This window comes from Cottoperca gobio, chromosome 4 (assembly GCF_900634415.1).
Source record: "Cottoperca gobio chromosome 4, fCotGob3.1, whole genome shotgun sequence".
Taxonomy (NCBI): domain Eukaryota; kingdom Metazoa; phylum Chordata; class Actinopteri; order Perciformes; family Bovichtidae; genus Cottoperca; species Cottoperca gobio.
In genome coordinates, this window is record NC_041358.1 from 8,887,404 (window position 1) to 8,902,882 (window position 15,479).

General features: G+C 40.6%; 1 protein-coding gene across 1 annotated transcript in view; it reads right to left on the reverse strand.

Moving 5' to 3' along the window:
- Nucleotides 1-5,001: 5,001 nt before the first annotated feature.
- gmds (GDP-mannose 4,6-dehydratase) overlaps nt 5,002-15,479 on the reverse strand; it is a 159,220-nt gene continuing 148,742 nt past the window's right edge. Inside the window, 2 exon segments of the mRNA XM_029429839.1 lie at nt 5,002-5,579; nt 7,039-7,107. Of these exon segments, the coding sequence (XP_029285699.1) occupies nt 5,517-5,579; nt 7,039-7,107 (132 nt within the window). The 3' untranslated portion in view covers nt 5,002-5,516.

Sequence of the window (15,479 nt, forward strand, 5' to 3'; positions counted from 1 at the left end):
GGATGTCTTCAGAGGTACACTTTGCTGCACGAGCAGACCCTAAAGGTCGGCTGGAGACGGTCTGATTGATAGAAGGTGAAATCATTAAATCATTGCTACTATCAGATGTTTATTTATTTCAGTGCTGCCTTGGTGACGTGGGCAACCCCCCCCCCCCCCCCAAAAGAAAAAGAAAAAGAAAGTTCCAGAGTCTTATGGAGAACAAAACTTTTCATTAGGCTATTTAAAAAAGTAATTTTTCATATGTGCAGGCACATCCACATTGCACGTGAATCATCAGTTATTATCTAAATATCATTAATTTATTATTGTTATTATAATTAAACATTTCATAATATTTTAGATTAAAAAAATAATAAGGGAAATTATTATTAATAATAATTGAATAGACTGAACTCCTCAATGGTTTGGCCAACGCAATAACAGGTGACGTAAATAAGGAATTATAAGTATTGCAACATAATTAAAATCAGCAATAATAATAATAATAATAATAATAATAATAATAATAATAATAATAATAATAATAATAATAATAATAATGAAACTAAATCACAAATAAATACTAGGACGTTAGAAGTCCACGTTGCTTTATGGTTGGACAGTGTGAATGTTAACTAAGAATAACCTGATTTGGATTGGATTGGGCTCGAGCGCCTCTGCAGCAGCCTGCAGGCGCTGATGAGACATTTTAATTCTCTAGCAGACAGTAAAACCCCTCTGGACCATGAGCAGCGTGTGTGTGTGTGTGTGTGTGTGTGTGCGTGTGTGTGTGTGTGCGTGTGTGTGTGTGTGTGTGTGTGTGTGTGTGTGTGTGTGTGTGTGTGTGTGTGTGTGTGTGTGTGTGTGTGTGTGTGCCCTTGCAAGGTCGAGCTGGCGGTTAAAGCTTAAACGTGACTGTCAATTTCAGGCCTGCTTGGATGAGATTTTAATGAGTCAGTGAAACAAAAAATTCCAGCGCACAAACGCTCCCCAGGGCCACCAGTCAGATGAGTCAAACCCATAAAACTAACGTAAACAATGCGCTATTGGCTCTACTGCTGCACCAGGGAGGTTCAAATTACGTTTAACTGCTAATGTATATTTTAAATCCCATCCTATTATACACAGTAAGGTGCCTCATAATAACACGAAATAGATTATTGCTTCCAAACAGATGTCTTCGTGATTGATGCGGCACTCAAGAACCAGGAAGGAAAATTAAGTCACGACTGAGAATCATTTTTCATTGTAAGGACAAGACAGGAGGAGGTGATGGAGGTCAATGGAGAGGATGTCAACAATGCACTTTAGGAAAGGACGGCGAGAAGCCTGCAGTAAAGCCTGTCACTGCCTTATCTAAAGCACCTTCACTGGGAGGCCGGGGCCGGTGGACTCGTGTATTTTTGTGGCAGTTTGCCTGCAGCGTCCAAATGAAAAGACTCCCAGAGGAGGAGAGGAGGGCTATATAGACTGGAAACGCTGCCAATACGCGTAAGAAGCGCACTAAAAGTGAATTCAAAAGGCCTCTTTAAGGATACGTTCTCGTGCCTTGTTGTGTTTGAGGCATTTTAATGTTCATGTAATTGACATCAGTTTATAATATAGATCGCCTCGAGGGATCACAGTTGTGTAAGTGCCTGCAGAGGTCCCGTTTGTGAGGTCAGAATTACAAAGACGAATACGAGTGTATTAATATACTGCTGCGTTTTATCGAATTGCAAAGCAACCTGATAGCCCACTTCTCATGTAATAAGTGTTTAGCAGATACTTGAGTATTTACAGGAAGCATTTCAGCGGAGGACGGACCTTTCTTTTTTTCATAGAAGCACCGCTGTGTGTGTATTTATATATTTACTTTTAGCATATTTTTGCAGCTGGAGACAAAACGCAAATATATAAAAAATAATCACTGATATAAAATATGCATGCATGTTTTTACGTCTCAAATCGGCAGACAATCCCTAAATAATAAATGCAATCTGGCTTGAGAGGTCCTATAACGCTTATTTTACTTAGTATAAATATGCATTGTATATCAAAACCTTACAAAAAGGATATTCAAACGGTATTACAGACTCGTTGCGTTTAACTTCAACTGCAGAAAGCGTAAGGCCGCTCAAAACTAACACGTAGGCCTAGTTTTAAGATTCTTTCTCACACTCTTCTGTGTGTGTGTGTGTGTGTGTGTCCGCGCGTGCGTGCGTCGGTGTGGTGTGTGTGAGTGCGTGCGTGTGTGTGTGTGTGTGTGCGTGCGTGTGTGTGTGTGTGTGTGCCAGCTCGGTCTGTCGTGTCTCAGGGGAGCAGAAACGCATCGCTCTGTCTTTAATCCTGCAGGAATCTGGCACCACAGACAGATTTGACTTTCTGCCTCATATGTTGGTTTTCGAGTATTCGTGTCCTCAAAAGAATCCACGAAGTCCTGCTGAGCAACATACTTGATCTAGTTTACATGTCAAAGCCTTCAGAACAACGATGGCCGTCATTTAACACAAGTGGGGTGAAATAAAATGTTAATCGTCTGATGAATTTCCTGGTAATAATTTGTTTTAGGCGTCACAGACTGTTGCGGATATCTGGATGGATTCTTTTTTTAAAGAACACTTTATGTATATTTCCACCTCATCCACAATTCTACAACCTGGATCATTGCTCACTTTGTGACTCCCACTAATGATTGTATTAATCTTTAGTGAAGCTTTGTGAGCTTTTCTTTTTAATTGTGTGACTATACACACCTAATGTGTATTTGGGAGATCGGTGCATAATATATCAAAATGTTACAAAGGAGTTATATTACTGTTATTTATTGTGTCCCAATTATACTGGTTGTCTAGCAAATAACCTTCAGCTAAAAACTGAAAATATATTCTATTATTTCTAATAAGCATGATATTTAGTTATTAAGGGCCTCCCATGTGAAATTATGACGTCAACGTGACTTGTCCAGCAGGCCTAAAAAACAGTTTTACGATATTAATAGCACATTATTATAAAACATAATTCGAGATGAGTCTCCCTGGAATATGTTTTTTATGACAATTAATCAAATGTGCTCACAAACAGTTAATACATTAGCTTAGTTTTCAAATTGATGCTTTGAACGAAGCTTTTCTTCTCCCTCCTGCAGGTTTAGTTTGAGAGATTATTTCCCCCTCAAGACCTCACTGTCTGATCTGACAGGAAAACACAGGAATATTCTTATTTTACAAGGATTTATGGAATCACGAGTTTAAATCGCCCGTTTCATCTCCTTAACATGTTTGTTTAGCTGCACGGAGGGTTTTTATTTCTTTACATTGGTGGTCCAAATCCAGACGAGCTGTACTTTCTTTGAGTGCCAACAGTAAACCTGATCACAAGGCTCGGCTAATTGTTGTTGAGCGGGACGCGGTGCACCTGCGAGAGGCTCCAGGCTCAGTGTGTGTTTTCTGCTCTCAGCGCGGTTTCAGGGGCCCAAAACAACCTCAGAGACACATCTGGTTCCAATTCAGAGCGCGCACAGACGCAGAGCTGTCCAGGACGATCACAGAGAGCCTTTAAATGTCCTGTAGGTGTTGTCCCAGAAACAGACAGAGGCGACCCCCCCTTCTTCCTCTTCCTCCTCCTCCTCCTCCTCCTCCTCCCGCAGGCCTCCGGACAAGTTGAATGTCAACAAGTACTGTACTTGAGTACACTTTTAAGCTACTTGTACTTAATGTACTTCTCATATCAGCGGCTTTATAATGTAGAAATACATTATACATCATATTTACTCCGTCAGCTTTCGTTACTTTACAGATTAAGATTCCAACATATGAAATGTAAGAACAGCTCACAAATATGATGCATGGCTTTAGATTGATCCTACAATTAAAATACTACAACTAATGTATCAGTAAAAAATAATCAAATAATATTACATGCAATTATATGCTAATATGACATTGACGGGAGCCATTTTGTTGCATAATGTCAACTTTAATTTTTGATATTTTGGCTGCTTTGTACCCTAATTTTATTTATGTAGGACTTTGAGTGTTTTAACATAATGCTGCTCATATTTAGGCTAAATTTAGGAACTGCATACTTCTTCCAGAGCTGCTAAATTCCCCGAAGTATACTGCAATGCAAAAATACATGAATTAAGTTTTACGGATGATATACCAGAGACGTTATTAAACATAAGGAACCTTATTTATTTATACTTTTTGTACGTCGCTTTGGACAAAAGCGTCAGCTAAATGACATAAAGTCTATATGTGCGTTATTTTAATTTAATAATCCACGAGTATGTAAAAAAAATTTAATTTTAAAAAACAGCATTTTTATTAATTATTTATTTATTAGTGATGAACTTATTTTTGCAAACAGATTTATTTTTAAAGATGAGTAAGAGTCACGTGCTGCCATGCAAACGGCATTGCTTGAAAGAAAATGTTAGAATTATCCTCACAGCAGGTCAAAGACTTTACTCTCGAATTAAGTGTAAATTCATGGCAGACAAGTGGAGGCGAAATGTGTTGCTTGTTGAAGAGAGAGAAGGAATCTCAGTATGTTATAATATCCTCTGTAAGATGGGTTAGGGTTTTCACTGCATCAGGATCTGCACGCTCTCTGCACCCTCGACATTTGCAGCCAGTCTGGACAGACAAGAGGCGTTTGAGAGCGGGACTCTGGGCCCGGGAAAAACGCACTTCCTGCCGAATAAAAGAGCGCAGTGTGCTCGCAAATAAAACCCTGGAAAGCCGGAGAGAGCAAATTGGAGAGAAACGACATGAGCTGAGCCAGCCGACCTCTGCACAACCTGGGCAACACACACACACACACACACACACACACACACACACACACACACACACAAAGATGATTTGCTGCACGCTGCCTTAATTTCTCACTCTTTCTCTTGTAGGTCTAACAGGATAAAACAAAAACACACACACAAGACACAACCTTGGATCTTCTAGAAACCTCCATCTTAATAGTTATATTACCATCATGTATCAGTAGTGTGTAGGATCAGACAAAAATGAGGACAAGATGTAAAAAGACCAGTCTTTATTGTACCATGTCTTCTTTTAATATGTCAGACAATGAATAAACCCATTGATTTATTTTTTCCAATAAAAGATAAAATCTTCATGTTTCTGTTTATTTATATATTCTGCCATTTCATCCACGGACAGAAAGTTAAAATTAAATCAATTTAGCTACAATCAAAAGAAACAAAGACATAAATAAACCCTTAAAACGTGCCATCTATATAAACTATGACATGATCAGTGTGGAAATATAAAAAGGAATCTCTGCTATGACAAGAAAACAAAATCAAAATGACACGATGGCAAGAAATCATGGACTGTAAATGAAGAAATAGACCCGTAAGACACAAAGGCATAAAAAGCTAAAATCAAACCCCATCAACGAACCAAAAGAGGACACAATTACTTCATTTGGAAATGTAATAAAAAGGTAAAAATACAACATGTTCATTCCACTATTGGAAGAACACAGGAGTGCTAAAATGTTTCTGTTCTCATGGAATGACTGATTTGGACTCATGCGTTTGAGTTTTTCTTCATCAGCTCGATGTCCGAATCCACCATCTCCTTCACCAGCTCCTGCAGAGGGACACCGTGCTCACAAGTTAACACTTAGTTTCATAAAGGAAGGCAAAGTAGCTTTGAAAAGGTCGACTATTCATCTTTAATGAAATAAATCTCTTGATAAAAACACAGTAGAGCCGCTGATTCTTTGTCTTTATGTATTTACATTGTGGTCTACAGTAGGCCAAATGAAGATGCCAACTCTGTTCAGTATAAGCAATAATTCAATATTATTATATATTGCCTTTCAGCTGAAATGTATTTGTAGAACAACTGATGATTATTGCTGGATATTAAACCTCCGACCAAAATGTGCCCATTGCACAGACTGTGGAAAACTGTAAAGTGCCTAATTTCACGGCGAATGTTGTCAATTTTAAACCGCATTTCTTTTAGGCAACATGTTTGTTTGGCTGCTTGTGTTTATGCAACATTTTATATTTGAGAAATTTGGCTAACTATGTTTATATTTCTCAAAAGATTATACTTTTGGTACCAGTATCAAAAGACTCTGACATCATATTAACCAGAAAAGAGTTTACTAAAGTCTGTTGTCCATATTAATGCTCATAAGCAAATAGTAAATATATAATAAAAAAACTAAAATAATTATTTGAGTCTTTGAATTAAATGTGTGCAACATTTTGTCTCATGTATTGCATGACAATAACATATATTAAGATGTATTGCAAAAATATTCTCTTTTATTCTCTCTATTATTATAATTGTCTTTATGAAGTTTTGCTTAAAACCTTTCCAATAAAGAAAGCAATATATTATATTTCTTCCCATATACCATACAGTAGATTCATTCAGCAGATTACTCTCTAAAAAGTAGTCTGGTCACACAAACTAGCCACTCTCATCACTATACAAAACATATCACATCCCTCATCTCACTATCCCACGACATACACTACTAACCCCACCCACCGTCTTCATATGGAGATACATATGGAATTTATAGGCCTTAAATGTTATTCTTTGAGATTATTTTTTTTGGACGTTGTCCTTTCTGTGGCTAAATTATATTTAATCAAATCATTCGATATCTGTACTTGTGTGGCAAAATATCTTGGATCATATCCTCATATTCATGCAGTGGCTCAGTCAGTAGGGGCTTGGACTGTGAGCCGTAGGGTTGCTGGTTCAAGTCACCGACCAGACCTAAAAAAATGGAGTGTGACTGCTACTTGGAGAGGTCCCAGTTCACCTCCTGCCCTGCCGTGGTGCCCTTGAGCAAGGCACTGAACATCCCCCTTCCCCCCTCACTCCCATTGCTCCCCGGGTGCTGTACATTAGCTGCCCACTGCTCCTAGTACTAGACTCCTGGTACTAGGATGGGCTAAAAGCAGAGAACACATTTCACTGTGTGTTGCTCTGCATGTGTGACCATTAAAAAGAGGGTTTCATCCCTCAAAATCTTAAATCTTATTGATTTCAACCGGCTCCATCAGATGTGTGTGACACGCACCTCAAAAGTAACCTTTGGCTTCCAACCGAACTTCCGATAGGCTTTGGTGCTGTCGCCCTGTAGGTAGTCCTGATAGAAAGAAAGAGGGGGGAGGTCAAAGAGAGAGGGAAGAAAGAAAAACAAATCATCTGTCATGTCTGATCTGATGTCTACGCCGAGGAGAATTCTGCAGCCAGCTGATGTCTTCACATGAAGACGTACGGGATTCAACTCATTCTCCAAACTTGACGTCTTCAACAGGATGGAGGGTGATGATTACTCTCTCTCCCACACACACACACACACACACACACACACACACACACACACACACACACACACACACACACACACACACACACACACACACACACACACACACACTCCCCTCTCTCGGGCAAAGAGGGAGGTCACAGAGTCTCGCTGGCCATCAATCCCCCTCCTCGGCTCCCCACCACCAATCTGTCCAGACAGCCCCCGTCGGTGCCAGAGGATGATGAATTGTGGGACTCTGGTGGTGTAACCCCCAGCCAAGGAACCCCCAGCCAAGGACCCCCCATTCACCCCCCTTCCTCCTCAACCCCTTACTCATTTCCCCCCCTGTTGTGTTTTGTACTGGGTTCAAGATCCAGCAAGACCCTGCTTGAGACCACCAAAGACTTCTTCCAGTTTAAAGAACTCTCTGGTTCTCTCTCATTTCTATTTCCATCTCTTTTTAGGGGATTTTGTCATCTCTCAGGCATCAACAGTATTACGTTTGTATCACACATGTTGCCCTCAAGGGGTCTAATAAAACATTGTGGTGAAAGCTGATACTGAAGAATCTTCTCTTTTTCAATTAGCTGATACTGTATGTTCCTTAATCCTGCAGCTAATTCTGAAGTGAATGACTGCACCAAGAAAAGCCTTTGTTGAAAGGACTACAAAGATTTATATTTTAGCTTTGTGTGTGCAGCTTTACCCCTTTCTGTCTTTGTTATTTCACCTCTGCATGGAGGTTAAAAATACGTAAATGGCCAAAAGTATGTGGACACCCAAGCATTTCACTTGCCTGTTATTGCTGAGCATCTCATACCAAAACCACTGACATTCATTGCTGCTATAATAGCCTACACACTTCTCGGAAAGCTTTCTTTAAGACTTTAAAACCCGGATGCAGGGATTTGCTTCAATTCAGGCGCAAGAACATTGAAGGTGATTTAAACTTAAGGTTAAGGAGTTACAGAGTAGCTATGGAGAATATGCATGTAGCTGCTGTAGCTGACGTGCCCCTCCAGAACAATTGCGGCTACAGAGATGCAACGTTTGGAAACACGTCTTGTTAACCATGCTTTGTGGGTGTGACTTCTTTTTCCAACATTGTTTATAGATCTAGTCTTGATCTAGACAAATAATGTCAATACAGTCAATCCAATCTATTGCCTGTTGAGATTTTTAATAGCGAGGACAACATGTAGCAAATTGAAAAACAGGCACAGTTATTTTCTCCTTTGCAGTAACACAAAGCCAACTGTGCTGCAAATGTTATCATCACTCTTCATCAAAGTGAATTGAAGAATGTAAATACAGCAACTGCACTGAATAGTCTCATACTCACTAATGAAACAAGTAACAGAAGAAACATGATGCGGCCAGATCACACCCAGGACAAGGTGTTGGACAGGGTTGAGGTTTGCACTCTGTGGAGCCCAGTTAAGTTCTTCCACACCAAACTGGGAAAACTTGCTGGACCTGACCTTGTCCACTGGGGGCATTATCATGTTAAAACAGGAAAGGGTTTTCCCCCAAACTGTTGCCACAAAGTGGAGGCGCATTCTTGTCTAAAATATTGGATGCTGTGGCGTAACATTTCCATTAATTGGAAGCAATATGCTTAGTCCAAACCATAAAAAAACAGCCCAGAGACCAGAAGAACATAGTGAAAAAAGAGAGCAGTGTTTAAATCGGACATTGAACCTCTTGAAAATGTCTTCTCTGGGTGATCTTATTACAGAGGAACGCTCACAGCAGCACTGGCATAGTTCAGCCTTTTAGACAGCAGGGACCCACATCTCAGAGAGGCTCCACGGCGCTTAATCACACTCTTCTGATTACACACAAAGGCAAGAACACTGAACACACACACGGTGAACAAGTACGGGCTGATTCAGTCTGTGACACTGCTCAGTTTGAAAACACGGTTCAATTCCAGGTCTTTTTTATTTTTAACTCCACATGGCGCACATACAGCCCGGCAGATGAAAGCTAAAGCCCATTTTCTCCTCCGTCCGTAACGGCAGCACAAACAGCTCTTTCTCATGTGAGCAGCTCTGTACATTACTCACGTCCATTTCTGGCTCTGAAGCCATAACTGGGAACATTTTCAGACTAATTACATACAGCAATGAGACATAATTTATCATGGGGCTGAATGTAATTATTATAGGGTGACTTACTCCACAAGTACATTAAATAATCCACTTGCTTTATAATTATATTGATTGGGGTTTGTAATGGAGAACATTTCGTAGCGGGCATAAAAGAAAAATCAACTGATCTCGTCACGAACACTGAAGCTGTTCTGTAGTCAAGTGTTATAATATATTTGTAATAGAAACTAAATCTGGTTTAAGTTACTGTGTTTCTATGTCCCTTGTTGATTGTTGTTAATTACCAAGAGGGGCGGTCTTATCTAATATGAGCATGTCGGGAGCCGATGCCAAAAAAGAAATGGAAGAAAGTTGGCGTGCTGAAGAGCAGTGAAAAAACCCTGAACTGTTTAGAGTCTGTCTGAATTAAAATAAACCTCAACCTGGGAAGTAGTTCCCCGTCGACAAAATGCCAAAGGACGACGGGATGAGTGAAATAACGCCCCACGAAGAAGTCCCCAGCTACTCTACCTGACCAGTCTGTCGAACACACTTAATATATCTGCTGGGAGTCAAAGTGCCATCCATCTTTTATTCACGTCCACTGAAGTCAGAGCAACTGACAGATTCAAGAACGTGTTTCCTGTTTCTAGTTGAGCTCCAGTTGACTCACAGGTTAAAGGCCCAACTTTAACCAGCCAACTGGTCCCTGGTTCATTGTTTCGTTGCCTTGATACGTCTTGTTGTGGAGATGGAAAAGTCAATAATCTTGTTGGGTGCCATTACACTGTTCTGTACAAGATTATACAACCAGACTACAAACTGGGCTGCACGCTGAAAGTCGACTCTAACGGACAATGGGCAGATGACGACAGTTACGCCACAAGGACCCTTGAGATCACACGACTAGAAAGCATAAATTGACTTATTGGAGACATAAGAATCATAATTTTAGTACAATATGTGTCAAAACAGTAAAACGATTACTGATTATTAACGTAGCAAAGCTCCATATGATGATCATTGTTTTTAAAACTGTAGAGTCTACAGTTTTAAAAACAATGATCAACATATGGAGCAGTGTAGACCAATGATGAGTTTGTGACCACTGGGACAAATCCATCTGACTGCTCTCTTTGCTGATCAGCTACAAATCATTGAAAGCCCTGGACTCAGGAAGTAGAGCTTAGCATTGAACCTCAATACCTTTTAAGTGTCAAAATGTAGCGTATCAAAAGTTGACATCAGATGCTTGACGTATCTTGTTTTCTTATTCTTGATCAGATTGTATTTATGCATGCTCTTGTAATGCTGCTTGTGTTAAAGACATTAAACACTGGCGTACTTTGTTAAACAAAAAGGGGATTCCGTAGAAAAACATGCTTATATTCCTTAAACTAAGGTATTCCAAACATTTTAAAATTCGGTACCGGAACTCTGCCGATGTAATTACACTAATATCAAAACATTTCAAGTGATACCCAGTGCTAACGGGAAGTAGGAAGAGTTGTGGCAGGAGAACATCTGTTGAAATCAGACTCTTGTCTGCTAAGTCTGCCGTCTTAGCAGACAACCACACAGTTCAGCATCCAGGAAGTTAATCCAGCGCCTGGTCTGTCTCAAGCAGGATTTCTGCAGGTGACAGACAATCTCACCCTCGCAGATCCGTCTGCAGAGTGCGGCTCAGTGGAATAAAAGCTGCTTCCAAACTGTTAACCAGAGCGTTCTGCGGCCAAGTGAACTCACCCCAAACAGAGCATGTAGCAAATAATTCAACACGAACTACTAACAGATGGGTGCACAATATAATCTTCATATGGATCCGATTTGGAACCAAACCCAATGTTTCGGTACATCCTGTTGAAAGCAGCGTTCTGCCCATGTCTGAAAATATGCAGCAGTGATAGTCACAACAACTGGTAGAAGAAAGCCGAAGATTAGCTGTGACAAAATGTGTCCTTCAACCTGCGAGCTTTAGACGCATTTTAGAGATTAAATGTCAACGAACGACGGCCACTCACCATCCGAGCCCGTGTTACAGGCCTGTGAAGTTAGCAGCACAGTCTCTGAGGAGTGTATCACGAGTAGGAATTAAGAGGGGGAGCACTCGTATGCAAACAGATTTCATACGTGAATCAAAGTTGAAGAAATTGTGACAAAATGAGTTTTAGTTGTCTAAGTTAGTAATTGGATTCTCTCCAACTGTCGTCATGTGTACCCAATTGTGTTGACTTTTCCAATGAACCAATCATTTTTTTTCTAAACCACTCGCTAATTGGTAGAACTGATAAATCAACCAGGAGACTTTTATGGCTATTCAAGTGGTGGTAATGCGTCAGTGGCTCACCATCTAACTGGGACAAATGAGCGCTGTAGATGCCCTGGTGGCCTCCGTTTCACTAGCATCTGGAATGGTGTTTTCTCCTGCTGGTTCACTTCCACTGATGATCAGGGGAAGTTGAAACATGCTCTTGGCATATTACGTATATACTGTATTTTAAGATAATATCTACCTCTTTAGTGAACAGTAAAATGTGAAATCATTGCCATTTTAGCCAAGATAAATCAATAACCGTTCTGAGTCCTCGGGAAACACGACAGCACTGATCATTTGTTTGAATTTAAAATACCTGTTTACTCTAACCTGAAAAGAACCTCTTGTTCTCACACACAATGTCCTTGTCCTTGTTATAGTATTGCAAAACATCTTGGACAAGAGGACGACTGTTCACACACTGCTTACCAGCAGAGCTTCTTCTAACCTCTGACCATGATCTTTCCTGAAACTTAACCAAGTAGTTTGGTATTTATAATTAAACCATAATATTTCCATTACTCCAACCAAATTTGTACTTAAACATAACCAAATAATGTAAATCATCTCTGTAACTGACATTTATAATGGTTTTGGAAGGCATTGACATTCAATGTCATCCTGGCCCCAGATCAGAAAAATGACAAACAACTTATTTTTTCCTTTAGATTGGAGTACTAAGATATCTAAGAGAGGGGACATGACCGTAACTCTCTATAGGACTGTTAATGCGATAACCTTGATGATACAATCTCACGCTCAGACGTGAAGACTTCTCTTCACCTCTAATAAAGCCAACTACATGGCCTATCATTCCCCATCTCTCCCTTCTTGCCTTTTCCCCTGACACTCTCCACTCTAATAAAGACGAAACGCCATAAAAATAATCTTTAGAAATGTAAAAGTCAGAGACGAATAGAGTGTGATCATGGTCCATAAAGCACACAGGCAGTAAAAGGCACTCAGAGCAGGCATTTAACGCAAAGGAATTCTGGTATCACTGCAAGTCCTTTCCATAAATCACATGGCACACCGGGGCTGACCTCCAAACACATAAGGGCACGCACACAAACATGTAGCAACGCGTGAACACACACACACACACACACACACACACACACACACACACACACACACACACACACACACACACACACACACACACACACACACGCTAAATGTCCTAATTTTATTTCGTTTTCTTCCTACTGGAAACCCACACACTTACAGGAAAAACATCAAACGCTCTCAAGAAAACAACTCTCTCTCTCTCCCTTTCTGAGGGTTGCATGCTGGGAGACTATGATGTGGTTTTGGAAGTCCAGTAGCGCCTCTGGTATTTGTACAGTAGTGGACATGAGGCTGCGAATACAGAAACTTCAAAGAAAATCAGATAAAGCGAGAACGCTGTGAGAGTCTGGAGCCCATGGTCTCCATGTCCCCAACAGACCCAGATGTTCCGACCAGACCCAGATGTTCTGACCTTTGACCTCACTGGGGTTTTGATGGAAGAACTCAAACTTGATCCTGGGCTTTTTATACCCAGGAGGATGAATTGCTATTACGACAGCGATGGGGACACAAACAAGGGACGAAGAGTAAAAACCAGTTCTCCCTCCAGGACCCTGATGCTGCTGCCCGTCTGTAGGAACATGGTTCACCCTGGGACCAGGTGTGTGAGCTGGTATAAGGGTGTGCACACACTCCAAGCAAAAAGAAAAGAGGGAGCTTCATCATTCGTAGTTGTTCAGACCCAGAGTCACAAATCTGTCACTGGTCAGTTTCTAACACACCTACAACCAGCATCGCCTCAACTTCCTTTAAAGCACAAAAGGCCCCCCAGTTTCAGCTGTAAGGAGGAAATAGGAGACTTAAGTTGTAATGTGCATGGTTGTCCTTTTTCTTCTGCAATGTTTTACTTCCAGTGCACTGCAAACCTTTCACAAAATGCTATGCTATGGTCAATAAAGCACATTTGAATTTGACTGTATCTGTACAATCAGACTGGACGTGCACTTCTTAAGCATAATATCAGAACAGCGTGTAATTGAAAAAGAAAGAGAGAGACTTTTGTGCAGAATGTTTTGATTGATTTACAGTGAAATCTATTTTATTAATGCATCATATCGTGTTCGTCTTCATATTTTTGGATTGCTTTGACATTATACTGTATATGTGCAATACGATAATAAAGCTCATTGAAGTGAACTGATCCAGGTCCTGTTTTATATATTAAGTTAGAACGCATGTGTCTTTCTACATTTTAAACACATTAACCCCTTCAGTTGCTTTAAGGTGAGAAAACTTATTTGAAGAAATAATTACATCTTTGTTGAGACTATTTGATGTTTACACCGAGGGAATTATGTAAACCCACAACTGTTCTACGGCTGCATCGTTCAAAAGGAAACATTCTACATTCAACCAGATTTATTTTTGGCATCTTAAGAAATCCTGGCATCTCACTCAAATATTATGTTAAGTTCTGTGGGTTTGATTTTGATTTGTGATGATTGGAGATGGAAAGGTTAACCGTTTGGCTACACAAATGACTGATTTTATGTTTATTTTCTCATCAAGTTAATAAAGCATCGCTGAAATACATTTAGATCAATTGTGAGGTGCAGTGTCTTTAGGAATCTAAGACAGTTATTAGCCACTCCCAGAGAGAGGTCAAAGGTCAGGTCCAGTGTGTGTGTGTGTTTGTCAGTGAGAAAGAGAGAAAGAGAGAAAGAGAGAGAGCTGTGTGAGTTATAGCTCAGGTTTCCTTCCCTGACTCCCCATGCCGTTTAGCCTGCACACAATGTGTTGAGTGACCTCTAAAGGGTGGCCCTGTCACACTGATGAGTATGTACACTACACACACACAGTACACACACGGTACACACACAGTACACACACGGTACACACACAGGAAACAATTAGCAGAAAAGCAGGAAAGTGTGAATCTCCACAGGAAAACAGTAAAAGCCACTTGTGATATTAAAAAGGCAAAACATCACATCACAAACTGTCACTACACTTCATCTCCTCTGGGCTCTGCTGTGTTGATTGCTCTCCATCAGTGCTCATTAAAATTCCTGGGGGAGCCGTGTGATAAATATTTACGCGGCTGAGGACACACTCCGCACACACTCCAAACACACTCGAGCGGCTGGATCTAACTGCCGATAGTGTTAAGTGCCCAGAAGGCTCTGGCAGCAAGAGAGATCCGCAGCCCGCTGCCTGCTTGTATACTTGAGGCAGTTTACTGTCAAGATAATGGCAGGAGGGCGTCGATTTATGGCCGTTAATCAAGGTTTACATTTGTGTGTGTGTGTCCACCTCCAAGGATAATCTTTGAATGTGTGAAGTTTATGGAAATGAAAATATTGCAGATTCATACATGTGTGGATATAAATGCATTTGACACACACACACACACACACACACACACACACACTAACCACAGTGGAGTTGGACTCCTCACTACTGTTCCACTAAGCTGTTGCCCCCCCTCCTCCTGTATTCTATTATTCCTGCGGACGGGAAACAGATCATAATTCCTGGAGTCAGCAGAAAGCTGCAGCAGACTGAGAGAGTGAGAGATGGAGGGAGACAAAGAGAGAGAGGAGGGAGGGGAAAAGAGAGTGAGTGTGTGTGTGTGTGTGTGTGTGTGTGTGTGTGTGTGTGTGTCACTGAGGTCAAACTGAAACTGTGCAGTAAAGTAATTTCCAAAATGTGTGTGTTTGGTCTGTTTGTGCATTTGTATAATATAGTTTGAGGGAAGTAGTGCTTTGGCAATACAACCTGTGTGTGTG